The sequence below is a fragment of the Scyliorhinus torazame genome, chromosome 14 (assembly GCF_047496885.1).
Source record: "Scyliorhinus torazame isolate Kashiwa2021f chromosome 14, sScyTor2.1, whole genome shotgun sequence".
Taxonomy (NCBI): domain Eukaryota; kingdom Metazoa; phylum Chordata; class Chondrichthyes; order Carcharhiniformes; family Scyliorhinidae; genus Scyliorhinus; species Scyliorhinus torazame.
In genome coordinates this window covers 143,719,236-143,745,544 of record NC_092720.1, presented here as the reverse complement: position 1 = coordinate 143,745,544, position 26,309 = coordinate 143,719,236, and the positions used below count along the sequence as shown (strand labels likewise).

Sequence of the window (26,309 nt, the reverse complement as noted above, 5' to 3'; positions counted from 1 at the left end):
ACAGGAATTGAACCCGCGCTGCTGGCCTTTTTCTGCATTACAAGCTAGCTGTTTAGCCCACTGTGCTAAACCAGCCCCTCCAGTGGCAATTTGTGTTGTCACCTTCAAAGATCTGCGGACCTGCACGCCCAGATCTCTCTGACTTTCTATATTCCTACGAGTTTTAACATTTACGGTATATTTCCCCTCTATTTTAGACCTACCAAAATGCATCATGTCCAGATTAAACTCCATTTGCCATTTCTCTGCCCAAATCTCCAACCTATCCATGTACTGCTGTATCTTCTGACAGTCCTCAACACTATCTGCCACTCCACCAACCTTGGTGTCATCCGCGAACTTACTAATCAGGCCAGCTACATTTTCCTCCAAATCATTTATGTACACCACAAACAACAGAGGCCCAAGCACAGATCCCTGTGGAACACCACGAGGCACAAGCTTCCATTCAGAAAAACACCTTCCTAGACATAGACACAGAAAATACATACAGTGCAGAAGGAGGCCATTCAGCCCATCGAGTCTGCACCGACCCACTTATGCCCTCACTTCCACCGTAACCCAAGAACCCCTCCTAACCTTTTGGACACTAAGGGCAATTTAGCATGACCAACCTACCTAACCTGCACGTCTTTGGACTGTGGGAGGAAACCGGAGCACCCGGAGGAAACCCACGCAGACGCGGGGAGAACGTGCAAACACCGCACAGACCGTGTGACCCAAGCCCGGAATCGAACCTGGGACCCTGGCGCTGTGAAGCCACAATGCTAACCACTGTGCTACCATGCTACCCTTTGCCTTTTGTGACCGAGCCATCTGTATCCATCTTACCACCTCACCTCTGATCCCGTGTGACTTCACCTTTTGTACCAGTCTGCCATGAGGCACCTTATCAAAGGCTTTACTGAAGTTCATGTAAACAACATTCACTGCCCTCCCCTCATCAGTCATCTTTGTCACCTCCTAAAAAAACGCAATCAAGTTAGTAAGGTACAACCTCCCCTTCACAAAACCATGCTGTCTATCGCTTATGAGTCAATTTGTTTCCAAATGGGTATAAATCCTGTCCTTGAGAATTCTCAATAATTTGCCTCCCACCAACGCGAGGCTCACCAGCCTAGTTTCCAGTATTATCCCTGCTACCTTTCTTAAACACGCGGTACCACATTAGCTATTCTCCAGTCCTCTGGGATCTCACCTGTAGCCAATGAGGATACATAGATTTTACATAGAACATACAGTGCAGAAGGAGGCCATTCGGCCCATCGAGTCTGCACCGACCCACATTAATCCCTCACTTCCACCTTATCCCCGCAACCCAATAACCCCTCCCAACCCTTATGGACACTACGGGTAATTTAGCATGGCCAATCCACCTAACCTGCACGTCTTTGGGACAAAGATGTCAGTCAAGGCCCCAGCAATTTCCTCCCTTTCTTCCCAGTATTCTGGGGTAAATCCCATCCGGCCCAGGAAACCTATCCACCTTAATATCTTTTAAAAGATCCAAGACCTCCTCCTTTTCGATGTTAACATGATCCAGACTGTCCACACACCCTACCCAAGAATCAACTTCCACTAAGTCCCTTTCTTTAAACAACACTGATGCAAAGTATTCATTTAGTACCTCGCCCATTTCCTCTAGCTCAACACATAGATTCCCTCCACTGTTCTTAAGTGGTCCAATCCTTTCCCTGGCCACCCTCTTGCTTTTTACATATGAATAAAAAGCTTTGGGATTCACCTTAATCCTATTTGCCAAGGACTTTTCATGACCCCTCCTAATTTCCCACTTCAGTACCTTCCTACTTTCTTTATACTCAAGGGTTTTGACTGTTCCCACCCTTCTAGACCGTAAAAAGTCTCCTTTTTACTGCTGAAGTCATCCCCGTGCATGCGCGCGGGGGGGGGGTGTTTCACCTACGCGCCGGCCATGGTGGTGGCTGCCATGGCCGGCGTGGAGGGAAAGAGTGCCCCCAGCGGGACCGGCATAAACCAGCGGGACTTCGGCCCGTCGCGGGCCGGAGAATCGCGGCGGGGGGGCCCCCCCCGGCGATTCTCCGACCCGGTGTGGGGTCAGAGAATCCCGCCCCATAAGTCTGGGCCTCTGGATTACGTGTCTAGTGACATTACGGTGATGTCACCTTCACCCCTTAAATCTGTCGCCTTTGGTTATCAACCCGAGAATAATGTCATTGGAAACAGTTTCTCTTCGTTTATTCTGTTACATCCCTTCTGATTCTGAACATCTCTATTAAATCTGCACTTAGTCGGGATGATTTAAACTAGTATGATGTGGAGATGCCAGCGTTGGACTGGGGTGAGCACAGTACGAAGTCTTACAACACCAGGTTAAAGTCCAACAGGTTTGTTTCGATGTCACTAGCTTTCGGAGCGCTGCTCCTTCCTCAGGTGAATGAAGAGGTCTGTTCCAGATACACATATATAGACAGATTCAAAGATGCCAAACAATGCTTGGAATGCGAGCATTAGCAGGTGATTAAATCTCTACAGATCCAGAGATGGGGTAACCCCAGGTTAAAGAGGTGTGAATTGTATCAAGCCAGGACAGTTGGTAGGATTTCGCAGGCCAGATGGTGGGGGATGAATGTAATGCGACATGAATCCCAGGTTCCGGTTGAGGCCGCACTCATGTGTGCGGAACTTGGCTATAAGCTTCTGCTCGGCGATTCTGCGTTGTCGCGCGTCCTGAAGGCCGCCTTGGAGAACGCTTACCCGGAGATCAGAGGCTGAATGCTGAAGTGTTCCCCGAATGGAAGGGAACATTCCTGCCTGGTGATTGTTGCGCGATGGCCGTTCATTCGTTGTCGCAGCGTCTGCATGGTCTCGCCAATGTACCACGCTTCGGGACATCCTTTCCTGCAGCGTATGAGGTAGACAACATTGGCCGAGTCGCACGAGTATGTACCGCGTACCTGGTGGGTTGTGTTCTCACGTGTAATAGTGGTATCCATGTCGATGATCTGGCACGTCTTGCAGAGATTGCCATGGCAGGGTTGTGTGGTGTCGTGGTCACTGTTCTGAAGACTGGGTAGTTTGCTGCAAACAATGGTTCGTTTGAGGTTGCGCGGTTGTTTGAAGGCAAGTAGTGGGGGTGTGGGGATGACCTTGGCAAGATGTTCATCGTCATCAATGACGTGTTGAAGGCTGTGAAGAAGATGACGTAGTTTCTCCGCTCCGGGGAAGTACTGGACGACGAAGGGTATTCTGTCGGTTGTGTCCCATGTTTGTCTTCTGAGGAGGTCGGTGCGGTTTTTCACTGTGGCGTGTTGGAACTGTCGCTCGATGAGTCGAGTGCCATATCCCGTTCGTACGAGGGCATCTTTCAACGTCTGTAGATGTCTGTTACGCTCCTCCTCGTCTGAGCAGATCCTGTGTATACGGAGCGCTTGTCCATAGGGGATGGCTTCTTTAATGTGTTTAGGGTGGAAGCTGGAGAAGCTTTACCGCAAACCCACGGATAACCTCATGATGTTCCACTTCTCCAGCTTCCACCCTAAACACATTAAAGAAGCCATCCCCTATGGACAAGCGCTCCGTATACACAGGATCTGCTCAGACGAGGAGGAGCGTAACAGCCATCTACAGACATTGAAAGATGCCCTCGTACGAACAGGATATGGCACTCGACTCATCGATCGACAGTTCCAACGCGCCACAGCGAAAAACCGCACCGACCTCCTCAGAAGACAAACATGGGACACAACCGACAGAATACCCTTCGTCGTCCAGTATTTCCCCGGAGCGGAGAAACTACGTCATCTTCTTCACAGCCTTCAACACGTCATTGATGACGATGACGACTCGGCCAACTTTGTCTACCTCATACGCTGCAGGAAAGGATGTCCCGAAGCGTGGTACATTGGCGAGACCATGCAGACGCTGCGACAACGAATGAACGGCCATCGCGCAACAATCACCAGGCAGGAATGTTCCCTTCCAGTCGGAGAACACTTCAGTAATCAAGGGCATTCAGCCTCTGATCTCCGGGTAAGCGTTCTCCAAGGCGGCCTTCAGGACGCGCGACAACGCAGAATCGCCGAGCAGAAACTTATAGCCAAGTTCCGCACACATGAGTGCGGCCTCAACCGGGACCTGGGATTCATGTCGCATTACATTCATCCCCCACCATCTGGCCTGCGAAATCCTACCAACTGTCCTGGCTTGATGTAATTCACACCTCTTTAACCTGGGGTTACCCCATCTCTGGATCTGTAGAGATTTAATCACCTGCTAATGCTCGTATTCCAAGCATTGTTTGGCATCTTTGAATCTGTCTATATATGTTTCTGGAACAGACCTCTTCATTCACCTGAGGAAGGAGCAGCGCTCCGAAAGCTAGTGACATCGAAACAAACCTGTTGGACTTTAACCTGGTGTTGTAAGACTTCATACTGTGCTCACCCCAGTCCAACGCCGGCATCTCCACATCATACTAGTTTAAATCATCCCGACTAAGTGCAGATTTAATAGAGATGTTCAGAATCAGAAGGGATGTAACAGAATAAACGAAGAGAAACTGTTTCCAATGACATTATTCTCGGGTTGATAACCAAAGGCGACAGATTTAAGGGGTGAAGGTGACATCACCGTAATGTCACTAGACACGTAATCCAGAGGCCCAGACTTATGGGGCGGGATTCTCTGACCCCACACTGGGTCGGAGAATCGCCGGGGGGGGCCCCCCCGCCGCGATTCTCCGGCCCGCGACGGGCCGAAGTCCCGCTGGTTTATGCCGGCCCCGCTGGGGGCACTCTTTCCCTCCACGCCGGCCATGGCAGCCACCACCATGGCCGGCGCGTAGGTGAAACCCCCCCCCGCGCGCATGCACGGGGATGACTTCAGCAGCTGCTGACGCTCCCGCTCATGCGTGGACCCGCGCTGGACAGCCGAGTCTCTTCGGCCCCGGCTGGCATGGCGCCAAAGGCCTTCCACGCCTGCCGGCAGGGCGCCAACCACTCCGGGGCGGGCCTAGCCCCTAAAGGTGCGGAGGATTCCGCACCTTTGGGGCAGCCCGACGCCGGAGTGGTTCACGCCACTCTGCCCCGCCGGGACCCCCCGCCCCGCTGGGTATGGGAGAATACCACCCATGATCTGGGACAAGGGTTCAAATCCCACAACTTCAGCTGGGTGAATTTAAATTCAGTTAATAAATCTGGAATATAAAGCTGGTCTCAGTAATGATGCCCATGAAACTATTGTTGTCATAAAAACCCATCTGGTTTACTAATGTCATATTCGGTAAGGAAATCTGCCGTCCTTATGTGACTCCAGACCCACAGCAATGGGGTTGACTCCTAAATGCCATCTGAAATGGCCGAGCAAGTCATTTGGTTCAATGGCAATTCGGAATGGGCAATAAATGCTGGCCCAGCCACCAACCCCCACATCCCAGAAAAGAATAAAAGGGAATTGGCAAAAGAACCAAATGTGATGAGTTTTATAGACAGTTTTTCTATCTGGGATGCACTGTGTGAAAGGATGGGTGAACAGATTCAGTACAACTTTCAAAAGTGAATTAAAGGTGTAAGCTGGAGGGCTATGGGGGAAAGGGAGGGGAGTGGAACTATTTAGAAACTCTATGACACACGCCTGGTGAATAGCCTGCTCTTCAACCACAACTCAGAGCCCCAGCCAATGGTATTTGACATTTTGGTGTACATGCGCTTCAGCCAAGAAACAGACAGAAAAGCATGAAGTGATAGTTATTTTTCATTTTATTCATGAAATGTATACTGACATTCCAATACAAAAATCCCCATGTCTTGAGAGTTCACATCAATAATTTCAAACAACTGCAAACCATACAGAATGCTGCAGCAATCTCAGGATATGGTGCCCTAAGGCAAACCCTAGAGTTTACATTTAAATACTTATATAAGTTACTCAATAATAATGCAGTTTGTCATCTTTGGCATGAAGGTCAATGGCACTAGAATGCAGCCGGTGTCAGGTAAATATATTCATACAAAATATATTAACATTTTTTTATTTTTTTTTGCTTCACAATATTTTTTGTAAACGGTGTGAATGCTGTCATGAAGTAAAGGCAATGGCCAGCAATTGCACATTATTATCTGAGAAAATCTAAAAAGCTTAGCAATTCCAACTAGTGAATTGCAAAGTGAATTTCCCCCTGCTGCTCATTTCCGATAGGCTTGGACCCTCACCATGTATGGTGAAAATTGATACCCCATCACACACATGTCCCTTGGATAAAGATCCAGCAAATTACCTTTCAGCCCAGATGTTTTGGCAGCTGGCTATCTGACCATGTGGAGCATCACAGTCCCATCCTCAACTTACAGCTGCAGCCACACGCTTCCCGGAATGTGCTATTGGGCAGTCACCAGGGTTTGGCTGCAGCCTGGCCCAATAGCTGACAAAGGGATAAGCAGATGGTCAAATGGAGCCTTTAGTTCCACTTGGTCCACACACCAGGCTTCCAGGTTTTGTAAATGACCAGTACTTGTCATTGTGGCAGAAGCCAGCTGCCACAACCCTGTGCCTTGCACTAGTACTCTGCATCCTCCTGAACTGGGATTGATGAAGTCTGCTGTATCACCCGGGTACCGAGAACATGGAATAAACACCGGGATAATTCAGAACACATGGCCACGGAACACTGCAAATTGAGATATGCTCTTGTCAAACCCAATGATAAACTGGAGGCATACGGACAGGCAAAACTATAAAAGTTAAGGGGGGGAAAGGATCCCCACCCCTGAAAATTCACATTTCCAGTCACTTATACATGAAATAGTGACCAGTCACATTATCAATTATGTTGTCACCTCCTGAATCAGCTGCCACTGTCATCAATTCCAACCAGAGCGAGGGAGTCAGAATCACAAGGCCTGAGGAACACACAAGTAGAACGCCACCCACAATCTGAAAACTGCAGGTTGAGAGTCACCACTGTACCAAACAGTGTTTCTCTAAAACGATGACAGCAGACAAACAGGAACCCACCTCCACAGCGCGGATCAGTATTGGTATGTGAATGTTGGAGAAACAGATGGTCAAATACTCAGCAGCATTGTGGTTTTTGACTAGAAAGAGCATGGGGCAGTCTGCACACTGACATATCCCATTATAATGCGCTGAAATAACTGCTTAAATATTATTACAGAGGTGTGATGGAAGTTGAAGGTGAGATGTAAATATGTCTCTATCCTGCTCACTAAACTGGAATCTATAACTGGCAAATGGTTCCATGTTGTTGGGAGCATGCATTGCTGTTAAGGTGCAGCTTGCAGTTACTGTGGAGACTCTTGCAGACGGCATCAGTTGGCAACACCCATTTCATTTTCCTCTTTTAGAAAGGATTGTCTTATTGAGGACGGTGCAGATTGTAACACTGACTGATGCCATGCCACACACACAGGTCGCCACTGGCAGAATGTTATCCCAAGAAGGGCTCAGTCGCGACAGTGCCCCCTTTGAGGAAGGTGGTCCAATGAAGCCTGATTGTGACAGTCGTGGCAGCAATTGGGGCTCAGACAGTATATGCAGCCTGAAAAAGCTGCTTTGATTCACGTCCAGTAAAAACCGAATGCAAGAATCTGCCAGTCACAAATAGAAATCTTGGGAAACGTTCAAATCAAAATGGAATTTATGTATTCCAAATATAAATGTTGAGCATTAGTTCCATGGAATAGGACAACTGAAGAAAATAGAAAACAGACATCTAAGCAAAGGAGGAGTGAACGTGTCTGCTACCAGCAGAAAATTGAAGTTAGCTTTTAAAAGATGTCTTTAGCAACAGCAGAGTCTAAAGCTGAAACAAAAAAGGTGCTAAAAAGGTCAGATTTACAGCAGTATATGCAGTATATATTATGCATAGCACCGTCTAGTGCTATGTATTTTATTTATATATATTTATGTTGCTGTGAAGCTTTTATGCTTGGCAGTTACGTGTAAAAATACTGACTCCTCCTACGAGACCTTGCTTTCCGTCACAGAATTCAGCTTCACAGCAATTTGAATCATTTGAGTTAGTTCATGAGGGGTACACACTTGGCACAAAGAATAGCTCAGCTCTTCCCATGTGTACAACAGTCATTATAGCAGCTTATGGATATGGTGATTTAGGCTACATCTCCCCCGCTTTTCCCCAAATACAAAGTTTAGTCTCAAAGTCTTTCACGTGCAGAACTCTCATTTTCTTGTTGTTCTGACATCTGGGTTGAGGGGAGAATAAGGCTTTCTAAAGAAGGAGATATTTATGTTTCACAGAAATCCTTCGTTTCCTGCCACAACAGTCCTTGTCAGATAAGAATTTCAACCATTTCGCTGTCTGACGAATCCTGGTTTCTGGAACTGCTGTGAACTATCTGAGCCGCTGGCTGCAAAGTATCTGTGAGGATGAAAAGCAAAGAAACATTCCTCGTCAAACTTTCTTCTCTTCAACTAACACAAAGAACCTTCTCCCGGCCTCACCCTCATGCTGCCCCTCCCCTTCCCTCTCAAGGGTTTCAGGATCACCTGCATCCCATCTAAACTGCATAGCTGGAATTCCTGAAGATTAATCCAATCTGCAGGGGTCTAATGTGAAGAGGCCAGAAATGGGAATCAACACAGCATCCAAGTTTGCAATCTATGGCGAGGTTACTGGGCAGTGAATCACAAGCCATGTGTGCCCATAGCAAAGCACTCAATCCCTCCTTCTGTCTGACCTCCTCTAACTCAGTGTCACTGGCAACCACACGGGCACTCACTTGGTGAAGTCACTGGAGGTTTGATGATCCGCAGGCTGACTGCACCCTCACTATCCTGCGAGTTTCCCTGGGCTGAGACTGCAGATTCGGTCTCCCCCACTTTCTCAGTCTGTGTGCTGCCGTCTCTGCTCCCATGTTTGGAATGGGATGTCACAGGATGGGAGGTCAAACTGGCTGCCTGATCCTCTGCGAGGTCTGGAAAGATGAAGAGATTTTCAGCATTTTATAGTGCTGTAAAAACACAATTTAAACCTCGTCTTCAGCAAACTAATGTTCCCTTTTCTTTACTGATAATATCTTTGCTGGCTGTTTCAATATAGATTTTTGCAGATCACATGAAACAAACTCATTAACAAGGTCCAAACAGATGTACAAAGTTGCAGGTCAATGGATTACTTTCATAGGTGCTAATCCTTAAATCATAAAAACTGGCACAAAGTACCAGGCAACCGCCCCAGATCCCTTGGCACTGGTCAATGGGTGGCTTATTTTTACTGGCGATAGTTCTTTTGAAGCTGATACATTTTCTGTCGTCTCCGAACATAGGAAATAAGACAGGGGGCCATTCAGCCTATCGAGCCTGCTTTGAAAATGGCTTGTCATTTTCCTCTTACACCATTTTCCCCACTATCTCTCTAACCCTTCATATGACTATCCAGAAATTTATCGAGTTCAGTTTTCAACATACTCATACTCAATGATTGAGCCCTCATAGCATTCCAGGATAGCGAATTCCAAATATTCACCACCCTCTGAGTGAAAGAATTCCTCCTCATCTCAGTCGTAAATGGCCTGTCCTTTATTCTGTGAGATTGTGTCCCTGGGTTCTAGGCCAGGGGTAAATATCTATATTTACCTCACCATACAATGTAAGAATTTTTGTATGCTTCAATGAGATTACCTGACATTCGTCAAATCTCTAGTGTATACGGACCCAGTTTCCTCAATCTCCTCATAAGACTATCCCACCGTCCCAGGAGTTAGTCTGGTGAACCTCTGTTACACTCCCTGTAGGGTAAGTATATCCTACCTTAGATAAGGAGACCAAAGCTGTCTGCAATTACATTTGTTCAACCCCAGGCTTCGGCCGAACCTTTCCTCTGGGACAGACAGGATTTTAACAAAGGCCTATCACCGTAATTGCACCTAAGCTGCACATCTTTGGACTGCAGGAGGAAACCGGACCAGCCGGAGGAAATCCACGCAGACACGGGGAGAAAATGCAAACTCCACACAGACAGCCACCCAAGTTGTAATTGAATCCGGGTCCCTGGCGATGTGAAGCAGCAGTGCTAACCACATAATGCAAGATTAATGATCGACATGTGAATAATTAGTTTGAAAGAAGACAGGGAGAAACTGTTTCAATGGAAAGTGAGTTAATAGAACAATTGCTCAAAATACTGGCAGAGTGCTGAGGAGAACATTTTTTTTTACACAGTAAGTTATTCTGGTCCAGAATGTACTGCCTGACCAGGGTGGTGAAAATACCTTCAATATAGGGGAAAAGGGGAGAGATATGCAGAGTCATGGGGGTACAGTAGGAAAACGAATATGGTCTCACCAGGGTCATGTACAGTTGCAGCATAACCCTGGGGTTCATGTCCACAGATCTCTGAAGGTTGCCACTCAAGTGGATAGAGCCGTGAAGAAGGCCTATCATGTGTTAGCGTTTATTAACAGGGGGCTTGAGTTTAAGAGCCGTGGGGTTATGCTGCAACTATACATGACCCTGGTGAGACCACATTTGGAGTGTTGTGTGCAGTTCTGGTCACCTCACTATAGGAAGGATGTGGAAGCATTGGAAAGGGTGCAAAGGAGATTTACCAGGATGCTTGCCTGGTTTGCAGGATAGGTCTTATAAGGAAAGGTTGAGGGAGCTAGGGCTTTTCTCTTTGGAGCGGAGGAGGATGAGAGGCGACTTAATAGAGATTTATAAGATGACGAGGGGGATAGAGTGGACGTTCAGAGATTATTTCCTTGGGTGGATGTAGCTGTTACAAGGGGGCATAACTATAAGGTTCAGGGTGGGAGATATAGGAGGGATTGTCCGATGTAGGTTCTTTACTCAGAGAGTGGTTAGGGTGTGGAATGGGCTGCCTGCTGTGATAGTGGAGTCGGACACTTTAGGAACTTTCAAGCGGTTATTGGATAGGCACATGGAGCACACCAGAATGACAGGGAGTGGGATAGCTTGATATTGGTTCGGACAATGCTCAGCACAACATGGAGGGCCGAAGGGCCTGTTCTGTGCTGTACTGTTCTATGTTCTATGAAACTACTTGGATATCTGGCATGGAGAGAGGACTGGCTAATTAACACGAAATAAGAGAGTCAGGATAAATGGATCATTTTCAGGTTGGCAAACTAATGAGTGGGGAGCCACCGGGATCAGTGCTGGGGCCTTAACTATTTACAAGCTAAGTTAATGACTTGGCCTTGTGGCTCAGTGGGTAGCGTCCCTGCCTCTAAGCAAGAAGCTCCAGGTTTGAGTCCCACTCCAGGACTTAACGGCCAAGGAAGGTGCGTTTATAACGCGGTCAAACAGATTGAATACCAACTTGCAAAATGCTTCCAATTTTCCAATGGCTGGCGGTGAGAGCAGGAGAGACTCCTGATCAGCCACGCCTGATGTGGAGTGGCACCCCTCAAGGTATAAGCCCCTGATGACAGATTAGCGACCTGTTCCAGAAATAACAAGCTATGGAAACAGACAAAAATCTGCCTTAGTGCACCATTAAGTGCAGGAAGAGCATTGGAACATTAATGACTTGGATGACGGGACAGACTGCATTGTAGTCAAATTTGCGGATGATATAGAGATATGTAGGTAAGCAAATTGTGAAGAGGATACAAAGAGTTTGCAAAGAGATATAGGTAGGTCAGGTAAGTGGGCAAAAATTTGGCAGGTGGCATATACTGTAGTAAATTGTGAGATTGCCCACTTTGATAGGAAGAATAGAAAATCAGTTAAATCTCAGGCTACAGAGATTGTGGTAAAAAGGGATCTGGGTGTCCTTGTACATGAATCACAAAACATTAACATGCAGGTGCAACAAGTAATTAGGAAGATAAATGGAATGTCGGCCTTTGTTATGAGGGGGATCGGGTAGGGAAGTCTTTTTACAACTATACAGGGCATTGATCAGATCACCCTTAAGACTACTACATCCTTGTTCAGCTTACTTAAGAAGCGACATACTTGCATTAGAATCTGTTCAGAGGAGGTTCACTTGGTTGGCTTCTGGGATGAGTGGTTTGTCACTTTAGGAACGTTTGAGCAGTTTAGGCCTATGCTCATTGGCATTTCAAAGAATGAGGTGATCTTCATAAAGTCATAGAATCCCTACAGTGCAGAAGGAGGCCATTAGGCCCAACAAGTCTGCACTGACCCTCCAAAAGATCACCTTACCAAGGCCTATTCCTCCACACTATCCCTGTAACCCCACCTAATCAGCACATCCCTGGACACTAAGGGGCAATTTATCATGGCCAGTCCGCCTAACCTGCACACCTTTGGACTGTGGGAGGAAACCGGAGCACCTGAAGGAAATCCACACAGACACGGGGAGAACGTGCAAACTCCATACAGACAGTGTCCCAAGACTGGAATCAAACCCGGGTCCCTGGCAATGTGAGGCAGCAGTATTGGCAAGTCATGTTGCAGCATGTTGCAGCTGTATAGAACCCTAGTTAGGCCACACTTGGAGTATAGTGTTCAATTCTGGTCGCCACACCACCAGAAGGATGTGGAGGCTTTAGAGAGGGTGCAGAAGAGATTTACCAGAATGTTGCCTGGTATGGAGGGCATAAGCTATGAGGAGCGATTGAATAAACTCGGTTTGTTCTCACTGGAACGAAGGAGGTTGAGGGGCGACCTGATAGAGGTATACAAAATTATGAGGGGCATAGACAGAGTGGATAGTCAGAGGCTTTTCCCCAGGGTAGAGGGGTCAATTACTAGGGGGCATAGGTTTAAGGTGAGAGGGGCAAGGTTTAGAGTAGATGTACGAGGCAAGTTTTTTACGCAGAGGGTAGTGGGTGCCTGGAACTCACTACCGGAGGAGGTAGTGGAAGCAGGGACGATAGGGACATTTAAGGGGCATCTTGACAAATATATGAATAGGATGGGAATAGAAGGATACGGACCCAGGAAGTGTAGAAGATTGTAGTTTCGTCGGGCCGTATGGTCGGCACGGGCTTGGAGGGCCGAAGGGCCTGTTCCTGTGCTGTACCTTTCTTTGTTCTTTGTTTGTTCTATTAACAACTGTGCCACAATGCCACCTTTACTGAAATATTTAAGACTCTGAAAGGGTTGGACAAGGTAGATGCAGGAATAATGTATTCCCTCAAGAGGGAGCTAGAACTAGAGGGGCACAGTTTCAGATTTAAGATGAAGATGAGGAGGAATTTCTTCTCAGAGGGTCACTAGTCTTTGGAATTCCTTTCCCACAGTGGGAGGCTGGATCATTAAATATATTCAAGATCAAGTTAGACAGGTTTTTGATACACAAGTGACTCAAAGGTCACGAGGGACAGGCAGAAAAGTAATTTACAGCCACAATCAGGTCAACAATGATCTTACTGAATAGGGGAACAGGCTCGGTGAGCTGACTGGCCTACTCCTGCTCTTATTTATTACGATCTTATGGAATGGGAAGACTTTTATGTTAAAGCAACTAAAAGCATTTATTTACCTGATATGCCTCTTGCTGCTTTGCCCAGGAACTTCTCACCACTCAGTTGGTTGATGGAGCTGGCATGGCTCACTCCTGTGGCCATTGTGATGGATGGGACTGATCTTGCAGGCCGGAGAGCAGGCTGCTCGGCCTTTACCTGGTCCCTTCTCGAGCGCTGCTGGAGGACCTTGATGATGGCATCCTTCTCCAAGATTTGTGCATGCAAGGCTTTAATCCTAAAAGAGAACACACACCTTTACTTACAGCCAACATTGCTTCTGATGTTTTTCTCAAGTACACAGGCAATCCCTTTAAGTGCACAGACACTTTGGGCAGGATTCTCCAATCCGCCAGCTGTGTTTTCCTGGACGGCGAGCCTTCTCCGGCAGCGGGATACTTCGTTCCCGCCACCTGCCAATGGGATTTCCCATTGTGATCACCACACTCTGCTGGGAAACACGGGGGTGCGCTACCAGCACAATGGAGAATCCCGCCATTAGAGAGTCCAACCCCTTTTTTTTTGTGTGGCCATGCACCCAAAGTGACTTAAAGGGACAGAATTGTGTGTGTACTTTCAGGTTGCTGCCTGGGGCGTGCACTCTGCCTGGGGCGCGCACTCTGCCTGGGGCGCGCACTCTGCCTGGGGCGCGCACTCTGCCTGGGGCGCGCACTCTGCCTGGGGCGCGCACTCTGCTTTTAGTGTCTGTTACCCAGGGTCAGTCCTAACCTGGCTGACAACAGCTCAGCTAGCACTAACCAGAAATGGAACTCACTAACTAGTGACTGTTCGGAAGTAACTACTTAAAGTGTGTATTTATCAGTTGGTGGAGAGATGGATACTCAGTACTGAAGAAATTAATGAATATATAACTTCAATACATTTCAATTTAGGTTCCAAAATAAAAGGCTCTACCTGCTCTCCATCTCTTGATGATGATGACTGCTCACAATGACCTCTCCACACTCGTAGTAAACATGCTTCCCAAAGGAGCCATCGTTAAAGCTGCTGTTAGGGGAATGACGAGGTGAGTGATTGATGATTGTGGTGTCTCTGCAGAAATAAAAAAAACTATTCATTTCTCTGGATCAGGCTGAGGGGTGACATGAATGGGGTCTTTAATATTCTGAAAGGGTCTGTTTGGGTAGACGGAGGGACGATGTTGCCTCTTTAGGGGGAATCATAATCCAATGTTCAGCAATAAAATATAGTCACTGATGAACCCAAAAGGGAATTATAGAGTCATAAAGGTCTCCCTCACAGAAAAGGCCTTTCAACCCATCGCATCTGCACTGGTCAAAACAACAAACTTCTTTACTCAGAGGGTGGAGAGAATATGGAACTCCAAGCAGAATTTTGTTGAGATCAGAGGCTAACAACTCTTGGGCTGGAGGTGGCCTCATGGTATGGGGGTGATAGTTGGGTGGAGGGAGGGTTAGCAGCAAAGATAGGGTTGCTCCCAATGCCTCTCCCTTCCCAATGTCGAGTCCCTTGATTAGGCACTGAGTGCCTTTGATTGAGGGATTGCACCATCCACTTCCCCATCTCTCCCCAATGGAGGAGACAAGCTAGCCGCATGGTTTTAGCTGTCGTGTGCACCACGTGACAACAGACCCTCCTGTTGCTGGGCTAATACCAGCGGTGGTGGGATGAGGCTGTCAAGTGGTCACTAACTGGCGATTTAAGGATCTCAACTGGAGAAGGGTCAAGAATGTCAACCATGGGCCTGCTTGCCCAGAACTTAATTCCGGCGGAGGACGGAATGTGATGGAATCCCAGTACTTCACCATCTCACCTAGTTACCTACCTTTCTCAGCTCACCAACAGTGAGAGAGAAGATTCTGCCCTCACTAAAGCAGGGAGTAGCTAAGGTGAATAGCTAAGGTGATTAGTTTTGGTATTAAGACAGGGAAAGGAATAGAAGAATATGGTGATGGGGAAATGAAGTAGGATTGATGGAGGCTCATGTGGAGCTGGCATGGAACTGATGGGATGAATGTCCTGTTTCTGTGCTGTAAAAGGTTTATGCACTTCCATGTAAAATAATTCCCAGTTTTAGCAGTTACACTTCCTACAAAAAGGAGAGAAAGACTGTTTTGAAAACTGGGATAATAAAAAATAAATGGAAAAGTCAAAAAGTGGGGTTTAAATTCTCAGGCTGTCCAACTCCCAGTACAAAATATCCCCAAGTATTTGACTAATTGAGATGGAAGGACGGAGAATTTATTCAGAGACTCAGTAATGGGGAGGATTAAAGAGAAGTTGTCCAAACATGGCACCTACCGCTGGGTAGCCGCAGTGGCAGCTGCGTCCATTGCAAACTGACGCATGGTGCTCTCTTCCAGATATTTCTGCTCCCATTTGGTCATGTCAGCTTCGAGAGCTAGGATCCGCTCTTCCTTCTCACGGAGCAGCTCCATTAGTGCCGGAGCGCTGTATTCCGAGGTCCCAGGATTCTGGGTCATTGCCTGACGCTGCCGGCGGAAAAAGTGTGAACTCATTTTACACATAAACAAACAAATCAATTGCTATGATAGGCTGCCATGCCAGTGGGGTACTGAGGGAGTGCTACACTGCCAGCTTTCAGATGAGATGCCCACTCAGATGCTTGTAAAAGATCACGTGGCACTACTTTGAAGAACAACAAGGGGAATTTTCTCTAGTCTTGGCCACATTCATCGGATTACTATCACATGGCTGTTTGTGGGAGCTTAATGTGTATAAACTGGCTGCTGCATTTGCTTGATTACAACCACAGAATTCCTACAGTGCAGAAAGAGGCCTTTTGGCCCATCGAGTCTTCACCGACACTCTGAAACAGCACCTTACCTAGGCCCATTCCCCTGCTCCAGCCCAGTAAACCAGCCCAATCTGTACATCACTGGACACTAAGGGGCAATTGATCATGGTCAATCCACCTAACCTGCACATCTTTGGACTGTGGGAGGAAACTGGAGCAGTTGGAGCAAACCCACACAGACATGGGGAGAAAGTGCAAATTCCACACAGTGACCCAAGGCTGGAATTGAACCCGGGTCCCTGGTGCTGTGAGGCAGCAGTGCTAACCACTGTGCACCAATGACTACACTTCAAAAGCCCCTCTGCAAAGTACTTTTGGATATCCTGAGTATGTAGATAGCAATATATAAATGCAAGTTGTTCACAATCCATACAACAAAGACATGAGTTAGACAAATTTTCATCTAAATCTCTTCAAACCTCAATTTAACTTTGGGGTGATTCCATGACCTGATGATTCAAGACTTCTTTTACCCATTACATCAAGTCATGAACCTGTAGGGTGAGATTTTCTAGTCCCACCAAAGACAAACCCCTCGCGGTGGGTTCCCTGGTTGTCGGACAGGTGAGCCATACAAAACACCGTAGACTTCGGCAGGACCGGAATATCCTGCCGGCAGCCAATGGTGAGCCGCCCTGGAAAACACGCCTGAGGGCCGGAAAATCGGACTCATAATGTCCCCAGGGAGCACCGCTGGACGGCAGAATTCATCTCTTGTTGATCAGTGACAATCTAGTTTTCATCAGTAAATCCACCCACTTACACACCGAATCACTGAGGAGGAATTTAAAAATGTAAAGACAATCTGAAAGGCACAATAGGCTCGGTGCAATAGCCTGAAAGATTCAGGCTCTTCAATTACCTGTTGTGTTCGCAGATTCTTCAGTTCCTGCTCCAATCTATTCCTCAGTCGCAGTTCCAACTGTTCTCGTTTCTCACATGCTGCCTGTAGCTGAGATAATGCATGCTGCAGTTTCTCCACCTTTTCGACATATGCCCTTTTCTTCCTCAGCTGATAGATAAAAGAAACACACCCGGGTTTAAGTGGCCCCACTTTTTCGCAGTGGTCTTTAATTCAGGAATTTGGATAGAATTTGTGCTAATTACCTCATCTTCCAGCCGTACTGCTTTGAACTGTGTGCTGCTCAGTGCCTGGTCAAGAAGCTCCAGACGTTTGTGCTGTTCTTCACTCCTGCTGCGCGAAAGGGTTAATTCCCTCTGGAGCTGCTCCTTTTCATGCTGTTGTTCTCGATCTGTCGGCACACAAACAGCAAAACAATCATTCCCACTTCCTTTCCCAATTTGGAAGATTTTAAAACAAATGTTGCCTGGGAATTTATGTGTAATTTTTTTTAAAAATCGACACAGATAGCAAGTCAAATTAGACATCCCCTTGAAGACAAGTTAATGGACTACAGCAAGTGTTGGACATAGCTGCATAAGTAAAAAACTCCCACAACCCAAACAATTTCTGAATGTTAAGTGGGTGAACTGCCCAGTGCCATGAAAGGAAGGACTGGAGTTATGGCGACAGTGCTCTGCTGGACTGGGGAGAGCAAGAGGAAGGATTCATCCCTTTGTTGTTCCAGTGGATGTCAGACCACAGCCTAACATCAAGTACAGATCCTGGCTAACTGCAAGGTGCAGGGCTGGGGTGCTCCATTGAGCCCAGGTTGAGCTATGAGGATGAAACCCACCAATGAGACAAGGTCCTTTGATGGTCCTGTGGCACCACTAGGAGATACAGTTTCTGTGCTGACGGCACTGATCACAGATCTGGCTCACTGTGAATGCAGCATCCATGGGCAAGGAGTTAAAAGCTCCAGATTACAGTGCCAATATATATTGATATCTTATTCCAGTGTTATGTAATCAATCAATTGCTGCAGTTTACTCATCTGGCCACCTGGTGCAGCTGTGGGGGAATATTTCACTTTTAACCCTGGCTCACTGAAATTGTGTCTAATTGTCTAGCAGTGCACTGTTTGAGCAATGTTCCTCACTGACTGTTCACAGAACACAGTTCGACATGAAACAAATGTTGGGAACCTTATTGAAGGACAAAATGTATTCCTGCATTCGATAATTAAGGGAACAGCATCGAGTCCAAGGACACTAATCGCTGCACAGACTGTGGATACTAAAGACACGACTCAACAACATGAAACAGTTTCCAAAAGAAAGTGAAGGCTCTACTTTACATTCAAGTTCACAATCATTCTTTAGCAAGTTTGCAAATAATTGTGCTAAAGCATCACAAATCCTGACATTCTTTCTTGTTTAACTTAATTCTTCCAGTAAAAGCTCCAAGTATTAATATCAACAAAAACCCACATTCCACATTCCTCTCCCCTCCCCTACCCTCAAGGGAATGACGGAAAGGCCTGGGTAGGCTCCTAACTTCCTGCTATAAAGTTTAAGCATTTAACAAAGAATGTGCTTCAGGGCGGGAAGGCAGGAGGGAAGCTCGGCTGTTGGTGCAAGTCATGGGACACATCCCTCCTGACCTAGATACTTAACAATCACACACATTCCAACAGCAATACCTCGCAGAGCAAATCCAAATTAACACTTTCCTGGCCATGGGAGGGTGTGATTACACCCTCAAATAAATCCAAATGACATAGGCTGAGGCCTCAAGAGGATTAGAAATGCAGTGAGCAACCCAGATTTTGGCGTTTTAAGAAATCCTACACCTTTCCTGATCTCAAACTGGCTCGAGGTGAAGTGAAGAGGCTATGAACATATCACAGTCTGTGTTACAGCAGCTCGATATGCAGTCAAGCATTTCTGTGGAGTGATCTTTTCAATGTTCATTTGTTTTACTCTGCAGTCTGATTTACACCTCAATTTTTAATATTTTAGTTTACTGTGATTTGAACAGATCCAGTGAGATATACAGCTGACCATGTTTGGGATTAGTGGAACTGTGCAGTTATAGCCCACTCCTCTTTGTTCCTATATCCAGCATCTCAGCATTTTCCCCGAGATTGTGTTAACCAGACACCCTCAATATAACCGACCCCATTGCCTTTTCCTCAGACATATATTCTGCCGATCCCCTGCCCAAATATATCACCACACACTCACTCACACGCTCACTCACTCACTTACTCGCTCCCTCGCACACTCACTCATGCATTCATTCACACACTCACTCGGTTAAAGACACACAAACATACATTCATACTCGCACTCACACATAGTCACACTCACACACACAATGGATTATAGCATTGACTGGCTGTTCAGTGGTCAGAAGAAAGATGAAAGTGTTCAGTAGGGCAGAGAAGGAATGCAGTTAGATCAGGGTTAATGGTGCACATTCCCTTCGTGCTATGCTCTGCTCACTGGGCATGGCAATTGTTCAACTGTGACTAACAGAATCGCACTCTGTGTCGGTACAACCAACATTGCACAACAGAGTCTGTATCTGAAAACCCAAACACAGCTGGACAGACTCCCAAAGGCCAGGGTGGGGAGGGGGGGTGGGGGGTGGTGGGGGGGCAGGAACTCAGTTTGCGGTTAAGGACAATGTTGGATGGGGATGGAGGGAAAAGTAAGATCTAAGCTCCCATTCCTGGGGTCTTGCAGTGGTGTGAAAAAGTCAGTAAGGGTCATGTACATAAAGCAGTGCAGGTGTTCTAACAACCCCATGGCAGAGGAGCAATAACTGCACGGATTGCGGTATTTATTAGCACACTGTGCCATCAGCTGCATCCATTCGGTGAGAATGCCGAGATAACCTTGCTACAATTCCAACCTATCTGGTTGCATTGCTATCTTGAAACAGGACGTGTCTCACACACTCAGCTGCCTGTAATGATTCACCTACCCAGAAAAGTATTTTTGCACACATCGTTCTAGGGTAAGGCTGCTTGCTCAATTTCCTGCTTTTTATCTTCGTCTGCAGGGTATGGGTCTCACTGACAAGGCTGACTTTTATTATCCAATCCTGACAATTGACTTTCTCAGCACTTTCAAGGGCAGATGGATGTGAGTCTGGAGCCACATAGTGCAGATTGGGTAAGAGTGGCAGGTTTTCTTCCCTGAAGGAATAGTGAAACATTGGAGGGCTCTTCCGGATGTACCTGGCTCGCAATGCCTCTGGATTTCGCGAGATGTCGCGATCTGTTTCCTGCCCCTCGCAATGCCTCAGTATTTCGCAAATCTACATAATAGAGTGAGTAGCTAGTCTCACCCTAATATACAGCTCGCCTGATCTACCCGAAACATCGAGATCTAATCCCTTTGCCATGGAGACCTTAGGCGAGCGCCATTCAGTGTTGGTCAACACAAACTGTGACCAGGCAAATGGCACTTTGCGGGGGAGGGGGGGTCCTGGGTTGGAGGACCTCGGGTGGTTGCCCTCTGGGCAGGGTGGTACCCTGGCACTACTGGTGCAAACTGGGCACCTTGGCAATGCCATCCTGGCACGCTTGAGTGCCCGAGTTCCCCCTGATAGGTGAGTTAAGACTTCGGGATTTCCGGGGGTCACATTGCGCCGGACATGAGATAAAGACCAAAGAAATGTACAGCACAGGAACAGGCCCTTCTGCCCTCCAAGTCTGCGCCATCCATGCTGCCCGTCTAAACTAAAATCTTCTACACTTCCTGGGTCCGTATCCCTCTATTCCCATCCTATTCATATATTTGTCACGCTGCCCCTTAAACGTCACTATCGTCCCTGCTTCCATCACCTCCTCCGGCAGTGAGTTCCAGGCACCCACTGCCCTCTGTGTAAAAAACGTACCTCGTACATCTCCTCTAAACCTTGCCCCTCGCACCTTAAACCTATGCCCCCTAGTAATTGACCCCTCTATCCTGGGAAAAAGTCTCTGTCTATGCCCCTCATACTTTTGTAGACCTCTAACAGGTCGCCCCTCAGCCTCCTTCGTTCCAGTGAGAAAAAAACAAGTTTATTCAACCATATTGGGGCGCTAATTAAAAATGGCATCCCAATCAGCCCTTAGTTCTGGGTGGGGTCACTGGGTTATGGGGATAGGGTGGAGGTGTGGACTTCGGTGGGGTGCTCTTTCCAAGAGCCGGTGCAGACTCGATGGGCCGAATGGCCTCCTTCTGCACTGTAAATTCTATGTAATCTCCTCCTGCACTGATGTGGAATAATATGTGGAAAATGGCGGTGATGGAGAAGATCACCCATGATCTTGTTGAATGGTAGAGCAGGCTCGACAGGCTGAATGGCCTCATCTTGCCCCTATTTCCTATGGGCCTAGGTTGTATTTTTGCAACAATCCGACAGCTTGGTAGCCACTTTACTGGTCCAAGCTTTTAATTTCCAGATATATTAAACTGAATTCAAATTTCCAAACTTCCGTGATGGAGTTGGAGCTCAGGCTCTCTCTGCATTGTTAATCCTTGAGGAACAATGTTGGCACAGACAAATACTGGCATTAGCTGTGCTGTTGCAGTACACACTCCGAAAAGCAAACAAAGCTTCAAAATTAACCTTTACTGACTTTAAATGTACAATTCAAATAGTAATAATAATAGCACCTCCCAATAAATCTGAAACAGGTCTCGCTCTTCTAAAATTTCTGCTTTCTATTCCTGATACAGGGTGGCTTACACATCCAGATTGTGAATGTCAGCAAACAAGAACAAAGAAATGTACAGCACAGGAACAGGCCCTTCGGCCCTCCAAGCCCGTGCCGACCATGCTGCCCGAGTAAACTACAATCTTCTACACTTCCTGGGTCCGTATCCCTCTATTCCCATCCTATTCATATATTTGTCAAGATGCCCCTTAAATGTCACTATCGTCCCTGCTTCCACCACCTCCTCCGGTAGCGAGTTCCAGGCACCCACTACCCTCTGCGTAAAAAACTTGCCTCGTACATCTACTCTAAACCTTGCCCCTCTCACTTTAAACCTATGCCCCCTAGTAATTGACACCTCTACCCCGGGGAAAAGCCTCTGACTATCCACTCTGTCTATGCCCCTCATAATTTTGTATACCTCTATCAGGTCGCCCCTCAACCTCCTTCGTTCCAGTGAGAACAAACAGAGTTTATTCAACCGCTCCTCATAGCTAATGCCCTCCATACTAGGCAACATTCTGGTAAATCTCTTCTGCACCCTCTCTAAAGCCTCCACATCCTTCTGGTAGTGTGGCGACCAGAATTGAACATTATACTCCAAGTGTGGCCTAATTAAGGTTCTAGACAGCTGCAACATGACTTGCCAATTCTTATACTCAATGCCCCGGCCAATGAAGGCAAGCATGCCTTATGCCTTCTTGACTACCTTCTCCACCTGTGTTGCCCCTTTCAGCAGGAGCGCATTGTAGTGAGAAGTGTGCAAGGAGTGAAGGAGGGTGAGTAAGGAGTGAGCATTGAAGGAAGACTGAGTGAAGGTGAGCGAGCAGTGGGCAAGAAATTCATCACAATGAGGAATGGTCACAAGTAGGGCATGAATTCCCCCCACAACCCTATCCCAGGATACACACATTCCAACACCACTGACTGCACAGCGATGAGGTCCGGGGTCTTCTGTCGCCCAGAGGTACTGATACTGACTGTACAAGTCCTACTGGTACCCTGCCTGGGATCGGTTAACACTGCACTCGGCAGTGTATTAGTGACCTGTGCCATCGGGAAAAGACATCGTGGGGCTGTTACATTCAAACATCTGACATCCGTGTAATGTGCAAGTGACTGACACAGGAATCTTTTCAGAAAAAAAACCCTCACCTCCAGTCTGTATTTATTTCAGTGAAAAGAGTTTGCACGCATTCAGAGAGTAACATTTTACGGTCAAAGTGCCATTCATATCTGTTTATCATAACTATCTGGTAACCAATCAGCTCCACACTCACTAGTAATCTGTGTGCTAAACCAACCAACAAAAGATGCAATAGATTCCTAGTAATTTATTTTAATAATCAGCCTTTTGAGCAGAATGGGTTCTCTGTTTCAGATTTTGCATTATATCTGCCTCGCTATTTGTTTTGGAAAGTGCAGCAGCCACAGGCTCAACACAGCTCTCGGGAGAATGGAAGCTTTCGAAAGATTCCAATCAGCCAGTGAATAGCGCTTGCTCTCTGCCTCCCTCCTGACCTTACCACAAGGACACATTAGCAAGGGCAAGAGCAAACATGTCTGCATGTGATACAGTACATGTGAGTGGTGTGTTCATAATGCTGCACAAAACTTAACCTGTCCCTTAATTCTGTCCCTGTTACTTAAGATCAATTTACTGGTGTTTGAGGATTGGCGGAGGGAGGTGCACAACAGCCAGAATCACCTGAGGTATGCAAGGAATTTAAACTGCCTTTATTATCACAGGGTATAAGTGTTACAGTGCCAAGAGCAATTTGTTTAGTCCTCGGGTTTCTGTCTCCTTAAGCTTTTGTATAACTGAACTAAACCCTGAAGAATTTACCAAGTTTGAGTATATTTGAAGTGCCATCTCTTCAGAGTCGAGTAGAGTAGTAGGGAATGACAGGAAGGGGTGGCAAGGCTACTGTTTGATAGCGTTATACTTACAAGCTATGAGGGTGTTTTTCATGATATTTTCATCTTGCTCACTGGTTGCTGGGGGAAACCACACAATGCTCCCACTATTGCTGACACCTGGGGCCCTCTGACCTCCAACAGCCTAGCTGCTGACACCCATCAGTGATGCAGCGGTCAACATTTACCCCAGATCAAGCTGGAGGCAAGGTACAGAACCCACCTTCAGCCCGCAATGTGACGTCAAAGGCCACACAGCACCACATTGCACTGACGCTGGGTAAAACCACTGGCATAAACCTAGATCCTTTACTCCACCAACTCAATCTCGTGACTGGCTGAGCTGCTCAAACCAGGACGATCTGAGGATCAATCTAGTGTTGTGATAAGTGGTCTGAGCTCAGGAAGAGGGACTAACATTAGCCTCAGCATTTGAGGAATACAGTGGAAAAACTGTCCGGGATTCCCTTTCATGGCAGCTAAAACGTGCTCGAAACGTTTGGACCAGGGCTTTTGCTTGAATGTGAATGAAGGCTGCGAACAGTAAGGTACAGAGTTCATGGAATATTCCCCACTGAAGGAATCTGAAGGAGGGGCAAGGTTAGGGGTAAGATTGGTTGAGGAAAACGATGGGAGCAGGGCGTGCTGAAATAATTCTAACCTTCCCTCAATATATGGACTGCAAATAAAACTACTTCATTGGATAAGTCATCGTAAACCTGTCTAAAAACTCAAAGAACAGTTTAAGAAAAATTAATTGATGTTATTTTTTAACCAAGCCTTCACCAAGCCAGAAGAACCTTACTTGTTTTTCTGGATTGTAGTTACATAATTTTAATGGATGATTAACTTACTTTGAGTAATCAGCTTGCTGACAATGCTTTGTCCGTCTTCTGAGATCTCACATTCTTTATTGGTCAGCAGTTTATTGGCAGAGTTGAGCTTTTCTGCAAAACAATTATTGGGCAGAAAGTAACATTATGAATTGAACAGAATTGTAAGCTCAAAGAATCATAGAACAATAGAATTCCTACAGTGCAGACGAGTCTACACCACCCCTCTGAAAGAGGACCCTACATCAGTCCACTCCCGTGCTAGCTCCAATTATAACAGTCAAAGGCGATCATTCAATTAACCTGCCAATTATGTTATCTATACAGCTCCTTTCACATCCTCATCTCCTTCTTACAGTATTTTAATTTAATTATTCCTACAAAGTTCATTTGAAAGAGCAGTCAGATTCCTCCATTACAGTCACTTGTTTCCAGTCTGACAAATTTAATCGTGCTCTCAATGTAATTTCTTCTTCCATTGATTCTTTCAATTTGGTCGACTTCAACCATTTGGACTCCACAAATGGAGATGGAAAGGTGTGAAGTTCCAATGGATGGTGCAAACATTTCTTTAGAAATATAGGAACGTTTATATGTCAAACAATGCTCAACCAGAATGAACTCCATTAACCCTTTAAAGATGCAGTTCCCTGGCAATTTCAGTTTAGTTTAAATGTGAGCAATTCTCATATTTGCTTGTATTAAATCTTTTGATTGTTTACATTGGTGAAATGGGAAACATGGAAGATGTCCGCCACCAATTTCCTGGTTACAGTTGGGGATTGATTTGTAAGCATACCTTTCAGATCACAGTTGAAATCGTGAAGCCTCTTGATCTCGCCTTCCATTTTGTTTCTCATTGTTTTTTCCAGTGCCTCCCGTTTTGAAGACGCCTTCATGAGGTTATCATAGGCTTGGGAAATCCGCTGGATCTCTCTCTCCAACTGCAGGGCAAACACAGGGGTAAATTGGGATAATGAAGCATAATAAAATGGGATATAGCAGCATGTGTAACACTAAATTCAATCAATGACAGTATGATCAGTAAGATGCTGTTATCTGAGAAGAGATATTTGGTTGAAATCGATGCAAAGGTGCTCAGAAGTCCCATCATATTTTATTTAAGTTTTCATAGAGTGATCTTCTGCATTGTAGGGTTTCTATTCTATGACACATCACAGAAGGAGGCCATTGGGCCCATCGACTCTGCACCGACCTTCCAAAAGAGCACCCTACCTAGGTCCACCCTCCCACCCCATCCCTGTAACCCTGTGCATTTATCATGGTCAATCCACCTAATCTGTACATCTTTGGACAATGAATTCCTTAAAACAGCCTTTCAATCATAAGCTAATTTAAAAACATCATCTGTTTTAGAACACACATAAAATATGGGATTTGACAGGATTAGCTTTGGGAAAATATCAGTTCCCCCGCGCACTCTAAATCAGCTGGTTAAGGTTCATGGAAATAGCTGGCAAAAAATAATGAGAATCAGGGGCGAGATTAATCGCCGGGGGCTGGCGAGAATCCCGCTCCCGCCGGTTGCCGAATTCTCCGGCACCGGATATTCGGCGGGGGCGGGAATCGCGCCGGCTGGCGGCCCCCCCCCCCGTGCGATTTTCCGGCCCGGATGGGCCGAAGTCCTGCTGCTAGGATGCCTGTCCCGCCGGCGTAGATTAAACCACCTACCTTACCGGCGGGACAAGGTGACGCGGGCGGGCTCCGGGGTCCTGGGGAGGGGGCGCGGGGTGATCTGGCCTGGCCCGCGATCGGGACCCAC

At 46.7% G+C, this 26,309-nt stretch overlaps 1 protein-coding gene across 3 annotated transcripts in view; it reads right to left on the bottom strand.

Annotated features, from left to right (window-relative positions):
• Positions 1-5,720: 5,720 nt before the first annotated feature.
• The window catches only part of LOC140390082 (angiomotin-like 2a), a 34,817-nt gene continuing 14,228 nt past the window's right edge, over positions 5,721-26,309 (bottom strand). For 2 of the 3 annotated variants that reach the window (XM_072474974.1, XM_072474973.1), the window contains 9 exons: positions 25,326-25,470; positions 24,548-24,640; positions 17,326-17,471; positions 17,081-17,230; positions 15,702-15,892; positions 14,334-14,471; positions 13,439-13,656; positions 8,742-8,936; positions 5,721-8,380 (listed from right to left, as the gene is read on the bottom strand). In XM_072474974.1, coding sequence (XP_072331075.1) covers positions 8,292-8,380; positions 8,742-8,936; positions 13,439-13,656; positions 14,334-14,471; positions 15,702-15,892; positions 17,081-17,230; positions 17,326-17,471; positions 24,548-24,640; positions 25,326-25,470 — 1,365 coding nt within the window. In that variant the 3' untranslated portion in view covers positions 5,721-8,291. The remainder of the gene's footprint in view (positions 8,381-8,741; positions 8,937-13,438; positions 13,657-14,333; positions 14,472-15,701; positions 15,893-17,080; positions 17,231-17,325; positions 17,472-24,547; positions 24,641-25,325; positions 25,471-26,309) is intronic. The other variant, XM_072474975.1, reaches the window with a different exon arrangement.